The sequence below is a fragment of the Trachinotus anak genome, unplaced genomic scaffold (assembly GCF_046630095.1).
Source record: "Trachinotus anak isolate AG129_WGS33_773 ecotype Australia unplaced genomic scaffold, CSIRO_AGI_Tana_v1 ptg000003l, whole genome shotgun sequence".
NCBI classification, from domain to species: Eukaryota; Metazoa; Chordata; class Actinopteri; order Carangiformes; family Carangidae; genus Trachinotus; species Trachinotus anak.
In genome coordinates this window covers 5,370,537-5,382,983 of record NW_027273854.1, presented here as the reverse complement: position 1 = coordinate 5,382,983, position 12,447 = coordinate 5,370,537, and the positions used below count along the sequence as shown (strand labels likewise).

Genomic DNA, 12,447 nt, shown 5'->3' with positions numbered 1-12,447 from the left:
ACTCATACCACAACAACGTAGACACTACAGCATATCTTTAACTGCAATAGGTGTTAATGACGTAATAACTGAGACCACAGCCTACAGCATCCTACTTTAAGAAAGACATGAGCACCACCCAGTGGTGAAACCAAATACAGCTACATGGAGCTTCAGTAAGCCTCTTATGTGTTACAACACTAATATGCAGGGCAGATCAGCACAGACACTTATAGGCATTAACAATATCCCCATCAACACCGCTGATAAGAACTGATTTCAATCCAATGTAAACATAAAAATGCATTTGACTAAAGCATTAACATGTTTAACACCACTTACTAAATGAAGAGTTCTTGATAAGTTTTTTTTTTATTGTTTTTTCCCTAATCAGTTTTAAATTCACTGGACAAATACAGTCTTGTGAACATGTCACGAGAGCGTGAAACAACATAAAAATGGAAGATATCGTCAGCTACAAAATTTGGCGGTGATTAAAAAAAAAGGGAAAGAAAGATAGTAAAATAAAATTTACACAGGGGTCAGAATTACGTAAAATAAGATGTAGTGTTTTGTACATTTTTTTGTAAACAAAAAGCATATTGAAACAATATGGCAGATGTGGAGGAGGGAAGAGATCCAGCTGAAGAGACTGAACACTGGTTGGCATGAAACATTTTCAGAAACCCTTCAGCAACGTTGTCTTAATGGGTCACATAAATGTCATGTTCACAAAAATAGTCACACAGAAACATGACTTGTTTTTTTTTTTCTTCTTTTTTTTACACAACAGCATCTCTGCTACATACATCAAACCTTCACTCCATTGTCCCTGGTTTATTGTGATATGAGGTATATGTGAGGCCAATTCTTGTTCACGCCTCAACCGTTCAACATGGCAACACATTTAAGATATTACAGCATTGCATTCACACTGCCATGTTTCATGATTGCTTAAAACAACAGGCCATTAGGGCGTAAAGGGGTTGAAAGACTCATTCGGCAGAGTGATTTCATTTCCAGCACTCAAGGCCAGTTGTAGCTATGGAAGACAGCGCAATTATTGTTGTCTTTACGAGAAAAAAAAAAAAAAAAAGTACAGCATAAATACATTTAAAAACCAGCAAGAAATTACATCTAACATTTACTAGACAATATCTTGCACCTGTACTTCTCAGAAATAGGCACCCAATTTCCAACGGGACAAATATGCTCGGTACTGCCAGCACACGTGAAAAGTCTAAATGCATACAAATTGTTGGTCAGCCATCTTTTCTTGCTCATACAGCATATGGCTGCCACGGTGACAGCTGAAGAAATAGTCAATCACTAACACATTTTGTCATCAAATTCAATAAGAAAACAAAGCTGCTAAGTTGGGTAACAAATCAAACTAAACTAGGGGTTTGAATTACATTTACATTATCCCGATTAAATGTTACTGTATTTTAACATCCCCACCTCCCCCCTCCCTCCCCCACACTAACCCCTCCCTAAAAGGAGAAAGAGAAAATGTTAATGAAAAATCCCACTTTCACATATCCCCGCCCATCAGCCCATATAAACCACGCTACCCAAACAGAGGGTATCCCAGCATCCTCCCAGAATATGATCCAACCACATCTGCATATACCCAGACAATGTGTCTCAGTCAAAAAGCCAGTCCATCCTGATGTTTGAGCTTCCTTGATCCAACAGGGTACTTTACATGATGTACGAAAACGGCTCAAAGTGCTAATTGGATTTTTTTTTTTTTCTAAGAAATAAGAGAACTGAGGAAGAAGAGGAGGGTAGGGAAAAAGGGGAGGCCATTCTATCGCTGTCCAACAGCAACCTCTATTGGCCAAAGAAAAGCCCTAACATCACTTTTGTTCTCCAAAAATATATCAAGGACAACATTTACCCCCTGAACCCGCCCTCGTTCTCCCTGTACTTCAACTGGCAGTTCCCCAGAATGATTAAATCTGTTATTTTACATTAATATATATTCTTATAAATATATATAGATATATATATGGCCCTTATTGAAGAAAACATGAGTTTCACATTGACACGAAAGTACCATAATCTCTATATAGCCAAGTAGAAAGTGTTTCAGTGTTCAAGTGAGCTGGCAGCAGTCTGTTTATGTCACACTCATTCAACAAGTAACAAAACATAAGAAAAATCCTCTTTGAAGTTGCAAACTTCTGACAACCGTGCTCACTGCACCTCGTAGGCTTCTCCTTTTCCACTTTTTCCTGAGTAATACTTTAACCTTGTAACAGACAACAACTTCTATGTTTGTTTGTTTTTTGTTTTTTTTTTGCTATTTCAATTCTGGGCTATTCCCTGCCATTACTTCCATTATCATTTTACAGTTGTAAAGTTGATTGCTCAAACACTTCAGCTCATTGGAAAAGAAAGACGTCCGGCACTACTCTACACTTACTTAAAAAGTACTTTCAGTTCATGATTAATGACTTGACCTAATGTCACTAATATGACGAGAATAAACAGTCAATACATACTTAACTTAAAAATAACAGATACTTAAAAAAAATTGCATTTGCAAGAAGCCTTGCAGGCTTATTGTGGGGAGAGGAGTGGGCACAAAAACAGAGCATCAGTATAATTAAAATAAAGATGTCACTTAAAAAAAACAATAACAATAATAATAATAATATTAATAATAATAATAAAATAGGAGCACTAAAAAATTAAAATAAGAACATCAACTTTAATGACAGTGTGTTCTCTCCCTCTCAGGCTCTCATCTGTAGCTTTGGCTTGTTGGAGTTTTGGAACCTGTACTTACTGGCTCATTGACATCAGATAACAAACTACTATACCCTGAGAATTCAGACACAGGCGTCCGTATCCTGTGATCCACCTCCCCGCTAGAGTCAGTGCCATAAGACAAGCCGCGGCCATCTGACTTGAACTGGGAGCCAAAGGCCTGGGCAAAGTTTTCTATCTGGTAGGAAGGCTTGGAAGAGTCCAGAGGGGCCAGATCCTGCGAGGGAGCCAGGGGGTAGACCGCCGTGCCGTTCTTGACCGGCGGTTGGTCCTTCTGGCTGCTCAGGTCAGATTGGCCGATCTGGTAGGAGGAGGGGGGAGTGGAGGAGTGCTGCTTCTCCATCTGGTCTGTGAGCTCCTGAGATGGGGTGAGCTGCTGGTGAGTGGAGGGCTCCAGGCTGCTCAGGTGGAAGCTGTGCTGTGGTGAGGAGCCCGTCAGCATCGCAAAGTGAGACTTTGGCACAGAGGAGGGCAGCGAAGGCGAGGCGACCGACTGGCCAAACCCACACTCCAGTGGGGACGTAGTGTAGATGTTCTTGTCAGTGTAGATGGGGTTGTCTGGGTGGGAATTGGTGAACGGTCCTGAGGCGGAAGGCCCAGGGCCCAGGGGGAAGCTGGTGCTGTGGCTGGTGCGCTCCAAAGCCTGCAGCAGGAAGCGGGAGTACTCGTGCATCATGACAGTCTTGTCTCCAGATGGGCTGGGGTTGTTGGTGCCGTGGCCAATGTCAGACCCGTCTGTTGGGGCGGGGTTCAGCTCCACATGCTGGTCACTGATGTCAAAGTGAACGTCGTGGTGCGAGCCGTCGGGTTTCTGCGTGTAGTGGTCAAGGAGGCTCTGCAGCACCTCATCGGGGATCCCTGACTTGTCAAGACTGAGAGGTGTGTCACTGTCCATCACACTGGAAACGACACCCTGGATGACAGACGGCTGGGAAGACAAATGACTAACGCCGACGTCGTAATCAGTGTTGGTTCCTCCAGCAACCACAGGCCCTGATGGGATTGCATTGTTTGCTGCATGAAGGTAGCGTCTCTTCTTCAGAAACTGCATGGCGTCGTCGTAGTTGCTGCTGGTGCCAACTTTGGCCCCATTACCCTGCATGAGGCCGAGTCCATCCATGCCAACACTCTGCTCCAACGGGCCTGCTTTGGCCAGGCTCTTGCGATTGGCCTTCTTGAATGCCATCTTTGGAGCTCGGCCCTGGTGGCTCTGCTGCATGCTGGGTCCTGGCTCAGTAGAGGAAGATACCGTTTGATTTTCCATAGAGTATTCATGGATGCTGTAGCCTCCAGATACAGGATTATGAATGTGCGGTACCCTCGCCGCTCCTCCATCCCCCTTCTTCTTTTTGCGTTCCCCTCCCTCTCCGTAATTTTTGGACTTTCCCCTCTTTCTGCCATTACTCCCAGCATTTCCCTGAGTGATTCCATAGCTGCCATGTCCCATGTCAACACAACCCAGGTCCATCATCCCAGGATCCAGCCCCTTCTTTATGGCTTCTCCACAGGTTCGCTTGTGCTTCAGCAGTCGGTCTGTCCTTGAAAAATACTGAAGGGAACAAACACCAAATGTTGTCTTTGAGAGCAAATAATGAATTTCAAAATTATGGATATACAGTAAACATTATACAACAAAACTTACTACACCCATGGTCAGTATCTTTACTTGCTCTACCTTCTGCTAAAATACTCCAAAGATGTTTTTTTGGATTCAAGTTGGGAGATGTTTTTGTTTGTTTGGGATCATTGCCATGTTGAAAAATTCTTCTCCTGCCAAGCTTCTTCAGACTAAGAGTCATATCTGCAGTCAGTATTTGGGTAGATAAACTCATGCAGCCCCATATCAGCAAACACTTACCTCCATGTTTAACTGTCGGCATTGTGAAGTCACTGTGATAGTTCTGGCCATCTGCGCCAAGTTTCATCTGACCAAAGAATGTGCTCCCAACATTCATCAGGCTTCTTTTAATGTTCTTTGGTAAAGTATAATCCTGCAGCTTTGTGCTGATTTGTGAGTAATGGTATTCTTCTTGGGTACAGTATCAAACTGCCTGATCAGTCACTGAACCACCGATTTCCACAGATTATTTTTGTGCCTGTTTAATACCAGGCTGCATTAAATAGGGATTTTTTAAATAGTGAGTTCACACTTCAACTTAAAAGTAATACAATTACTGTAAGATCACACTTTTGAATGATCTTACATTGTAGTGATATTGCACCGGTGTGTACTCAGTTTTGTTGTGTTCTGTGAAGCATCCCTTTAGATACCCAGCAAAGAGGAGGAGATAGAGGGTTCATTTACCTGTTGGCAGGTCTCACATCTGTACGGCTTCTCTCCGCTGTGCGTCCTCTTGTGCCTCTCCATGTGATACTTCTGAATGAATCGCATGTTACACTGGTCACAGCTGAATGGCTTCTCTCCTGTCAAAACAAGATCAGTGCAACTCGAGGTTTGTTATCTTCCATTTTTACTGCAAACACACAATCACTAGCAGATTGCATCAGGCTGTTTGGCGATACGAACCCTGGTCATTAATCACTTACCACTGTGGATTTTCTCATGTCGCTGGAGAAGGTACTTCTGAATGAAACTCATGTTGCATTGACTGCATCTGAAGGGTCTTTCACCTGAAACAGATTTATACAGTCACAATGCGGTCTCGCTCTGATGGTCATTACCCCGATGTGAAAAGGTCGTCTTGCACAAACACAACATCTGCTAAATAACACGACCACCTACACAAGATAGTGCAATCCAGTGCAATAATTACTGCTTTATTCATCTCTGTGTTAATTCTTGGGGCCATAGTTAACACACAATACACACAGACTTCTACCCAAAAGCAGAATGTGTTGCAAAGCTATTGCAATGGATTGCATTGTATTTCACGGGTGTAAATGCCACTGTCTTCAGTCTTGGTAAAATACCATCTTTTATTCTCTCACTGTTGCCTGTGGAGATAAAAACCAGACTTGTGAAAGAAAAAATCTATCAATCCAACATCACCATCTGAATTCAGAGAACCTTTCTCACAATGTAACTGACTGAAATAACTATAGAGGTGTTATTATACAGTATTTTTGTTCATTTTCCAAGAGGTTGTAATAAGAGCACAAACGATAATGGACCACAGAGTACACTCATAATCAATCAGGAAGTCTAAATATCTAAACAAATAAAGCGCATGAACTCCAGCTGATATTCCACTTTTAAAATGAATTTGACTGAGCAGGTAGTTTTGTGACGATATGAATTACCATGCTATAAGCTAATCATCCCAACACATTACACCAATGGGAAAGATGAGAAAAGACAGGGAAGGAGTTAAACTCACAGCTAAGGACATAACAAAAATCAAAACACTCAATAGGGCATTAAAATATAAGCAAGTAGTTATCAGGCCAGTGCATAAATTTATCTATAGATATTGTTAATTCAAAATTGCTATTGATGTTTTTGCTTCAATAGACCATATGTACGATTATGAGCTATATTCTTCCCAGTTACAGTCCAGCTGCCTCACACTCACCTCCTATAACAGCCTACACAAGTCTCATCTTTTAGCTATAAGACTCACATTTTAAAGCCTTCATTCCTCACCTGTAATATGAAAATACACCTTTCCAGATAGCGAAGGCAGTAAAAACTGTGTGTCCTGATCATGGTTCAGTTATAAAATCCTCTCCACCTGAAGAAGAGTCAGTCGCACAGGAGGTCGTACTCGCATCTGGTTCAAAAGAAGTTTAGCTGACTTTGCTAACACTGACCGACGCTTAGAGCATTGACGCAGCAAACAAAACGAGTCACGCTTGTTTCAAGCCACACAGTTGTCATTTTCAATCACAGTAAGTTAATTTTGAGACAAGACTCGATTTGTAATGTTTACAGCCTGTCACGCCTTTATCCTGCCTGACTCTGAGATTAATGACACACAACAAAAAATGCAATGATTTGACTTACTGACATACTGATGTCATCAATGTTTTTTTCTTTGTGCCAATTGTGCAAAAACTAAAATGAGTGATAAACCCAGGATCAAGCACAAGAGAAAGGAAATAAGCACAAAACAACACCTGTGTGAATGAGGACATGTCTGCGTAGGTGATAGGAGCTTCTGAACGATGCAGTGCAGTGTTCACAGATGTGAGGCTTGGTTCCCGGGGACAGGCTGCCTCCATCTGCATCCAGCATCATTGATTGCTGTAAAACAATACAAGAGAAAGAGAGGGGCCAGATTCAGTCAAGTTTAGTTAGTGTTTGTGTGTGTGTGTGTGTGTGTATATATATATATATATATATATATATATATATATATATATAATATTAACATTGTTTTTAACTATTTTTAAGATACGTCAGTACACAAAAGCAGATATTTTTACCTACATAGAAATGACTTTATATGTGAGAAATACATTTCTCTCCAGTAAATAGGCCTCATTATTCAGTTGTTATTGACAAAAAGAAAAAACAAGACTATATGACAGTTTATTTTGAACCACTGTGTAACTGCTCATATGCATAACTGTGGTGAGTGTGGTGAGGATGAATACTAGAATCTAACTGCATTCACAGATACATAAATATGACAAACCTTTGCCTCGCTTCTCTTCTTTCTTGGTTTACCCTCCTGTCCATCACCATTTGACCTTCGACCTTTTCTCCCAGTGGGCTCCTTTCCCAACTGACTTGGCAGCTGTGAGGATGACAAAGGGAGAGGGAGAGGGCCGTGAGAGCCAGCCATGACAAGGAAATCACTTGACTAAAGGTTAAGGACCTTCAGTCTAAAACTATCATGCAAACAAGTCCATGTTTGTTGCTCCTGCAAACAAACAAAACAAAAAAAAAAAAAGCACTTGGACGACGTCCAGTGATTGTCTGTCAGAGACTCATTGTGCAAGATGAGCTTCTTGTGGGCGGAATAACAACGCCTGAAATTTATGGCTCCTTTATCGATAAGCAGCCTGTAATTCACTGTGAGAGCTTTTCATTTGTGAACAAAAAGTACACAAACTGCTCACCTCACAAATTATGCTACACATTCAGAATTATTACTCTTCACTAAATGTCAGCACAAACAATCTCTGTGGAGTATTAATTCAGAAGGGAAGAAAATAAGCTCTCGATCCCCTTTTTATTCTTTCTGTTTACCTTCCAGCCCTGCTATTTCTTTCTCAGTTAACCCACTGCTCCTTACTGCCATATGGAGACTGACGGGGCAAATGCTGGTGCACCTGCTGCTTGAAAAATCCGCCCATTTTTTAAGTTTAAAAACAGGAGAAAGTCTTGCCAAAATAAAATACATTAACTTTTGGCTTCAGTGGTTTGACCTAGGTTAAAAAAGGGCAACAATAAAAGAAATAATACTGAACACAGGGTTTATTTCATCAACATGCCTCTCCTACAGCTGTAAATTGCAATGATGAAGCAGATCACCACAAAATTTATCTGCAGCCATTTTGATCATCAATTCACCATTTATATGACTTTTTTTTTTTTTTTGCAAAAATGCAAAACACTCTGTGGTTCCAGCTCCATAAATGTGAGGCTCATTGTACACTGAATAAGAGCTGCAACAATAAATTGATTGACTGAGTGACAGGAAAATAATTGGCTACTATCTGGATAATCAATTAATCGTCATCAAGTCATTTTTAAAGCACAATGCAAAACAGTTCCAGGCAGTTATTTATGAGGATTTGCTGCCATGCTTCGTTGGACATGATGGTAAATTGAAGCACTTTGGATTTTGGTCTGTTGGTCGAACAAAACAAGCAATTTAATGACCTTAACTTTATTAAACTCATATTTTTGTCAGCTTTCTGGCTTTTCATAGACCAAACAATGAATCTATTTATTAAAGAAATAATCTGCAGATTAATCAACAGTGAATATAACCGTTAGTTGCAGCCCTACATCTATGAATAAAACAGAATAATGTGAGCTTGACTGAAAAATTGAAATCTTTGTCTCACGAATCTCATGTGGAATTAAAATACAATTTTAAACATGAAACTGTCCTTGAGAAAACAGATTTGAAAAACTGCAGCACAGTGGAGACAATAGTTAATTCTGTTTTTCAACATACTTGCGTCTACAGCCCTGATGACCTGTGATGACTGGCTATTGTTAGGAGAGTGTGGATGTGTGTATTTCTATTTGAATGAGCACAAAAGACGTCTGAAATGAATTGCAAGCTCAAACAAGACAGCTGTGCCCTTGCCAAGACGTTTTCATTCACGCTGAGGCTGGATGACATCACCCTTCTACCCAGAGAGAGAAACAGAAGGAGGGAAGGAGGGAGGGAGGAGGGGGGGCTCATCTATATTTTTCATTTCAAGCTGTCAGTAGATTTATGTCAATGTAACCAATTTCTCACAAGCTCCTCCCTCTCCAGCTTTAAAATTTGAGATTCAGTAGGGTTATTTTGAGGACAAACTAAACTAAAATGATTCCAAGTTAGATCTTCAGATTTTTAAAAGCATATATGAATGAATATTTCTGATGTTTGATCACTGACTGACACAAATAACAATATTGCCCAAAAGCACAAGCCAACACACACCATATTCAGACTACATTAGTGTGATACAGTTCTCTTTTTAATCACTGTAACATCTGCTGACTGCTTTTAAGTAGCCCTGAATACCAGGTATTTATTCTTCTATATCAAATGTTATATTTCATTATTTCCTCAGTGGTTAACACTTAATTCCAGAGTGATCCCTACACCTGTTTTACATTAAATGTTGCTATAAAGCTGTATTTGTGTAGGGGAGGTGGAGAAAAAGAAAATTTTAACAGAAGTTGTAGAACTCGCTTCAAATTAGTGCTGACACTAATGATTGTTTTCATCATCACCTGTTTCCTGTATGTTGTAAGCCAGGCAATTTATCAATTAATCTGAAAATAACTGGAAGATTAAGATTAATGTAGTCCTAGTTCAAATGCCTTGTTTTGGCCAACCAACCCAAAAACCCAGAATATTACATAAATCATTAATCGATTATTGTTTCAGCTCTAGAAATATATTAATAAAGCGAATGTAATGTTAAGGAATCATACACACTTGAAGATGCGGCCATTTATTCAGAAATAAACCAAACTGACTCCTCCTCATGTTCTGATTTTCTGTCAGGTACTTACGTTGCCCATGTTCAGGTCATGCACCAGCAGGCTCTGGTTGTTACTGACTGTCACTTCCAGCAGCTCCGTGCTCTTCCCCACCCCTCCAGGGTAGAGCGGCAGGCGATAATCATGCTCTGACAGCTTCTCCTGCTTGATACCCATGGCATGAACATAATCTCCCACCCCTGCACAGCCCAAGCTGCCACCCTGGGTGCCCATGCTGCAGTCAGGCGAGTCACGCTCCTTCTTCAGGATCATTTCTTGTGGAGGAAGATCCTGCATTACAGAGTGGGCGGCCAGTCGGGTGAAACTGGTCACCGGCGGGAGGTGGCTGAACATAATCATGCCAGGGCCAAAATTGGAGTCCATACCCCCGTTGGAGCGCAGGAATTCATTTCCTAGTTTGTCTTGAATGATGTTCATGGTGAAAGCTGGTGGGCAGGAAAACTATGGGGAGGCAATCAGTGTCATCCTGTGAGGAAAACAGGTAACAGGTAACTATATGACCTATTAAAGGAGGCACAAGTAAACAGTAACCAATCTATGATGATAAACACAAATAATAACAATGAGAAAACAATTATGGAGCCAGTTAAGCTTGGTCTCCAGGAATCAGTGTCATGGCCTCTGATCTCACAACTGTGCGCTTAGTCGGATTAAAACTGATGGTTTGTGGGTCAACAAAGGGCCACAGTCTGGCACAATGATGAGAGTAAACAGTCTGGAGTATACTGTACAAAATTCTCTTTCATTGCTCACAGTGTGTACATACAGTGGTTTACAGTGCAAAAAGGTCACTGTGACCACAGTGCTAGACACAACATGAGATGAGGAGTGAGAGGATTGAAGTTGTGACTTAATCTGTTTGATGGGCCTGTCTGACCCAGTCATCCTATTTGCATGAGCTTATCTGCCAATGAGAGAGCACACAGACTGCATTAGAAAGACTGGTGGTGTAATTATGTGGCTGCTGCATGAACACAAAACAAACGCATATTCTCTAATAGCTCTGAATGCGATGTTCAATGGTGGCGTTGATAAGACATATTAATATTTAAATGAAATGTGAGTTATTTAATTGGGTCAAATACAGTTTTTAGGAGTAATCTTCCTGCATTTTTTAAATGGAGATTACAGTAAAATCTACCCTCACTTATTTCCAGCTACCGCATGAACGACCCATCCTGCTAATGAATGCTGTCTGTCTGCTGCCAGATGCCTTCAGCTCTGATGGTGTGCTAGCAGCAATAACTCCCTCAGCTAACACAAAGCAAACTTTTAAAAAACATAAAACTAAACCTGAGCTGCTCCAGCTTTCCCATGTGTGTTTCTACGGGGAAACAGCACACTGGGATAAATCCTGTGGTCTGCGTATCTTTGTGAAAACTACCAAGCTAGTTCGCTGTGCAATTAGCTACCTAGCTAACCATTTGGCTAACCACTCTTGCGGGGCCCTTCTTCTTTGTGATGCAGGATCAGGCAATAATTAATATGGCCATGCAATAACAGCCGCAGATCCGCGCTGATCAACACCCCAACCGAGCAAATGTGAGCACAAAAAACCCAGCCGGAGCCCTGAGGAAAGTCTGTGCTTTCTAACCGTGCAGACAAAGTTAGTTCTGTCCTCTTTAGGCTGAGATTAAAGATTAGTGATTTAGTCGCAGATATCACCACACAGAAGACGAGACAAACACAATCTGCGAGCTGGGAAAAAAAAAAAATGCAAAGGACGGTTGGTTGCTGGTTTGCGCCTGGCGACAAGAGAGACACGACTGTCTTACTTCGTCTGTGCATATTTACAACTGGTTTCTCCAAGTTGCTGACTTCGTTTCCCGGACAGTTACCGACTGTAAGTGATGGAGCGACCACACAGGCATGACCCATAACAAACGGCCCGTACAACTCCAGCGAACAATGATGCTCGTCCGGCTAGCCGAGACGGGCTAACTTAGCGGCTAACTAGCTGCGCTTTGTTGTCTGTGCCGTACGAGGAGTTTAACCGCAACAGCGGCCGACTCTGCCTCCAGACTTTGACTTCATGAATTTCTCTTACCGGTGCAGGAGCATGGCCTGATGTTTTGGCTGGTGTAGTTGGCCCTCAGCTGTCCGTTTCAACATCTAGAGCCAAAACATTGTTTTCCCGCAGCTGCTGGGCTCTTCCATCTTGCCTCCGCGCAGAGGATTCTGGGTCCCACAGGCGGACCCGTCCTGAACAGAGGCACGATAATAAATAATAATTACGACTTTACCAATAGCTTCATGATAATAACAGTACTAAAAACTAATAATTGCTTTCCTGTTTACATGTAAAGAATATCAAATGGCTACAAATGGTATTCCTAGGGGAAGTATGCAGAGGATGAAATGCATCTTTAAACAGCAAGAGCTGCATAATAAAACCAGAAATGTAGACTAATGAACATACAATTTAATACTTTCACACATGGACAGGTTATGAGAAAATGGGTTTCTGTGCACAGAGAAGTAAAAGACCCCACACGTTGCTATACAAACGTGTGGTTTGTAGATATTTGTGTCTCTTTGTGTTAGTGTTTTAC

General features: G+C 41.4%; 1 protein-coding gene across 2 annotated transcripts; it reads right to left on the bottom strand.

Moving 5' to 3' along the window:
- Positions 1 to 321: 321 nt before the first annotated feature.
- Positions 322 to 12,296, bottom strand: znf281a (zinc finger protein 281a). Of its 2 annotated transcripts, none has more exons than XM_071468894.1 (7): positions 11,943 to 12,296; positions 9,908 to 10,361; positions 7,356 to 7,457; positions 6,835 to 6,961; positions 5,305 to 5,388; positions 5,063 to 5,181; positions 322 to 4,306 (listed from the first exon to the last, which is right to left on the bottom strand). In XM_071468894.1, exons 2-7 carry the CDS (start codon positions 10,310 to 10,312, stop codon positions 2,732 to 2,734), a joined length of 2,412 nt encoding a protein of 803 aa, XP_071324995.1. In that variant the 5' UTR covers positions 10,313 to 10,361; positions 11,943 to 12,296; the 3' UTR covers positions 322 to 2,731. The 2 variants fall into 2 exon arrangements, with proteins under 2 accessions (XP_071324995.1, XP_071325004.1); XM_071468903.1 differs by lacking the exon at positions 11,943 to 12,296 and adding an exon at positions 11,671 to 11,780.
- Positions 12,297 to 12,447: the final 151 nt, after the last annotated feature.

Bases quoted from the DNA above. Each gene is read 5' to 3' on its own strand.
- znf281a (XM_071468894.1), bottom strand. From the start codon at position 10,312: ATGAACATCATTCAAGACAAACTAGGAAATGAATTCCTGCGCTCCAAC. The intron at 7,458-9,907 runs GTAAGTACCTGA...TCATCCTCACAG, and splicing joins ATGACCTGAACATGGGCAAC to CTGCCAAGTCAGTTGGGAAA. The intron at 6,962-7,355 runs GTTTGTCATATT...ATTGTTTTACAG, and splicing joins AGAAGAGAAGCGAGGCAAAG to CAATCAATGATGCTGGATGC.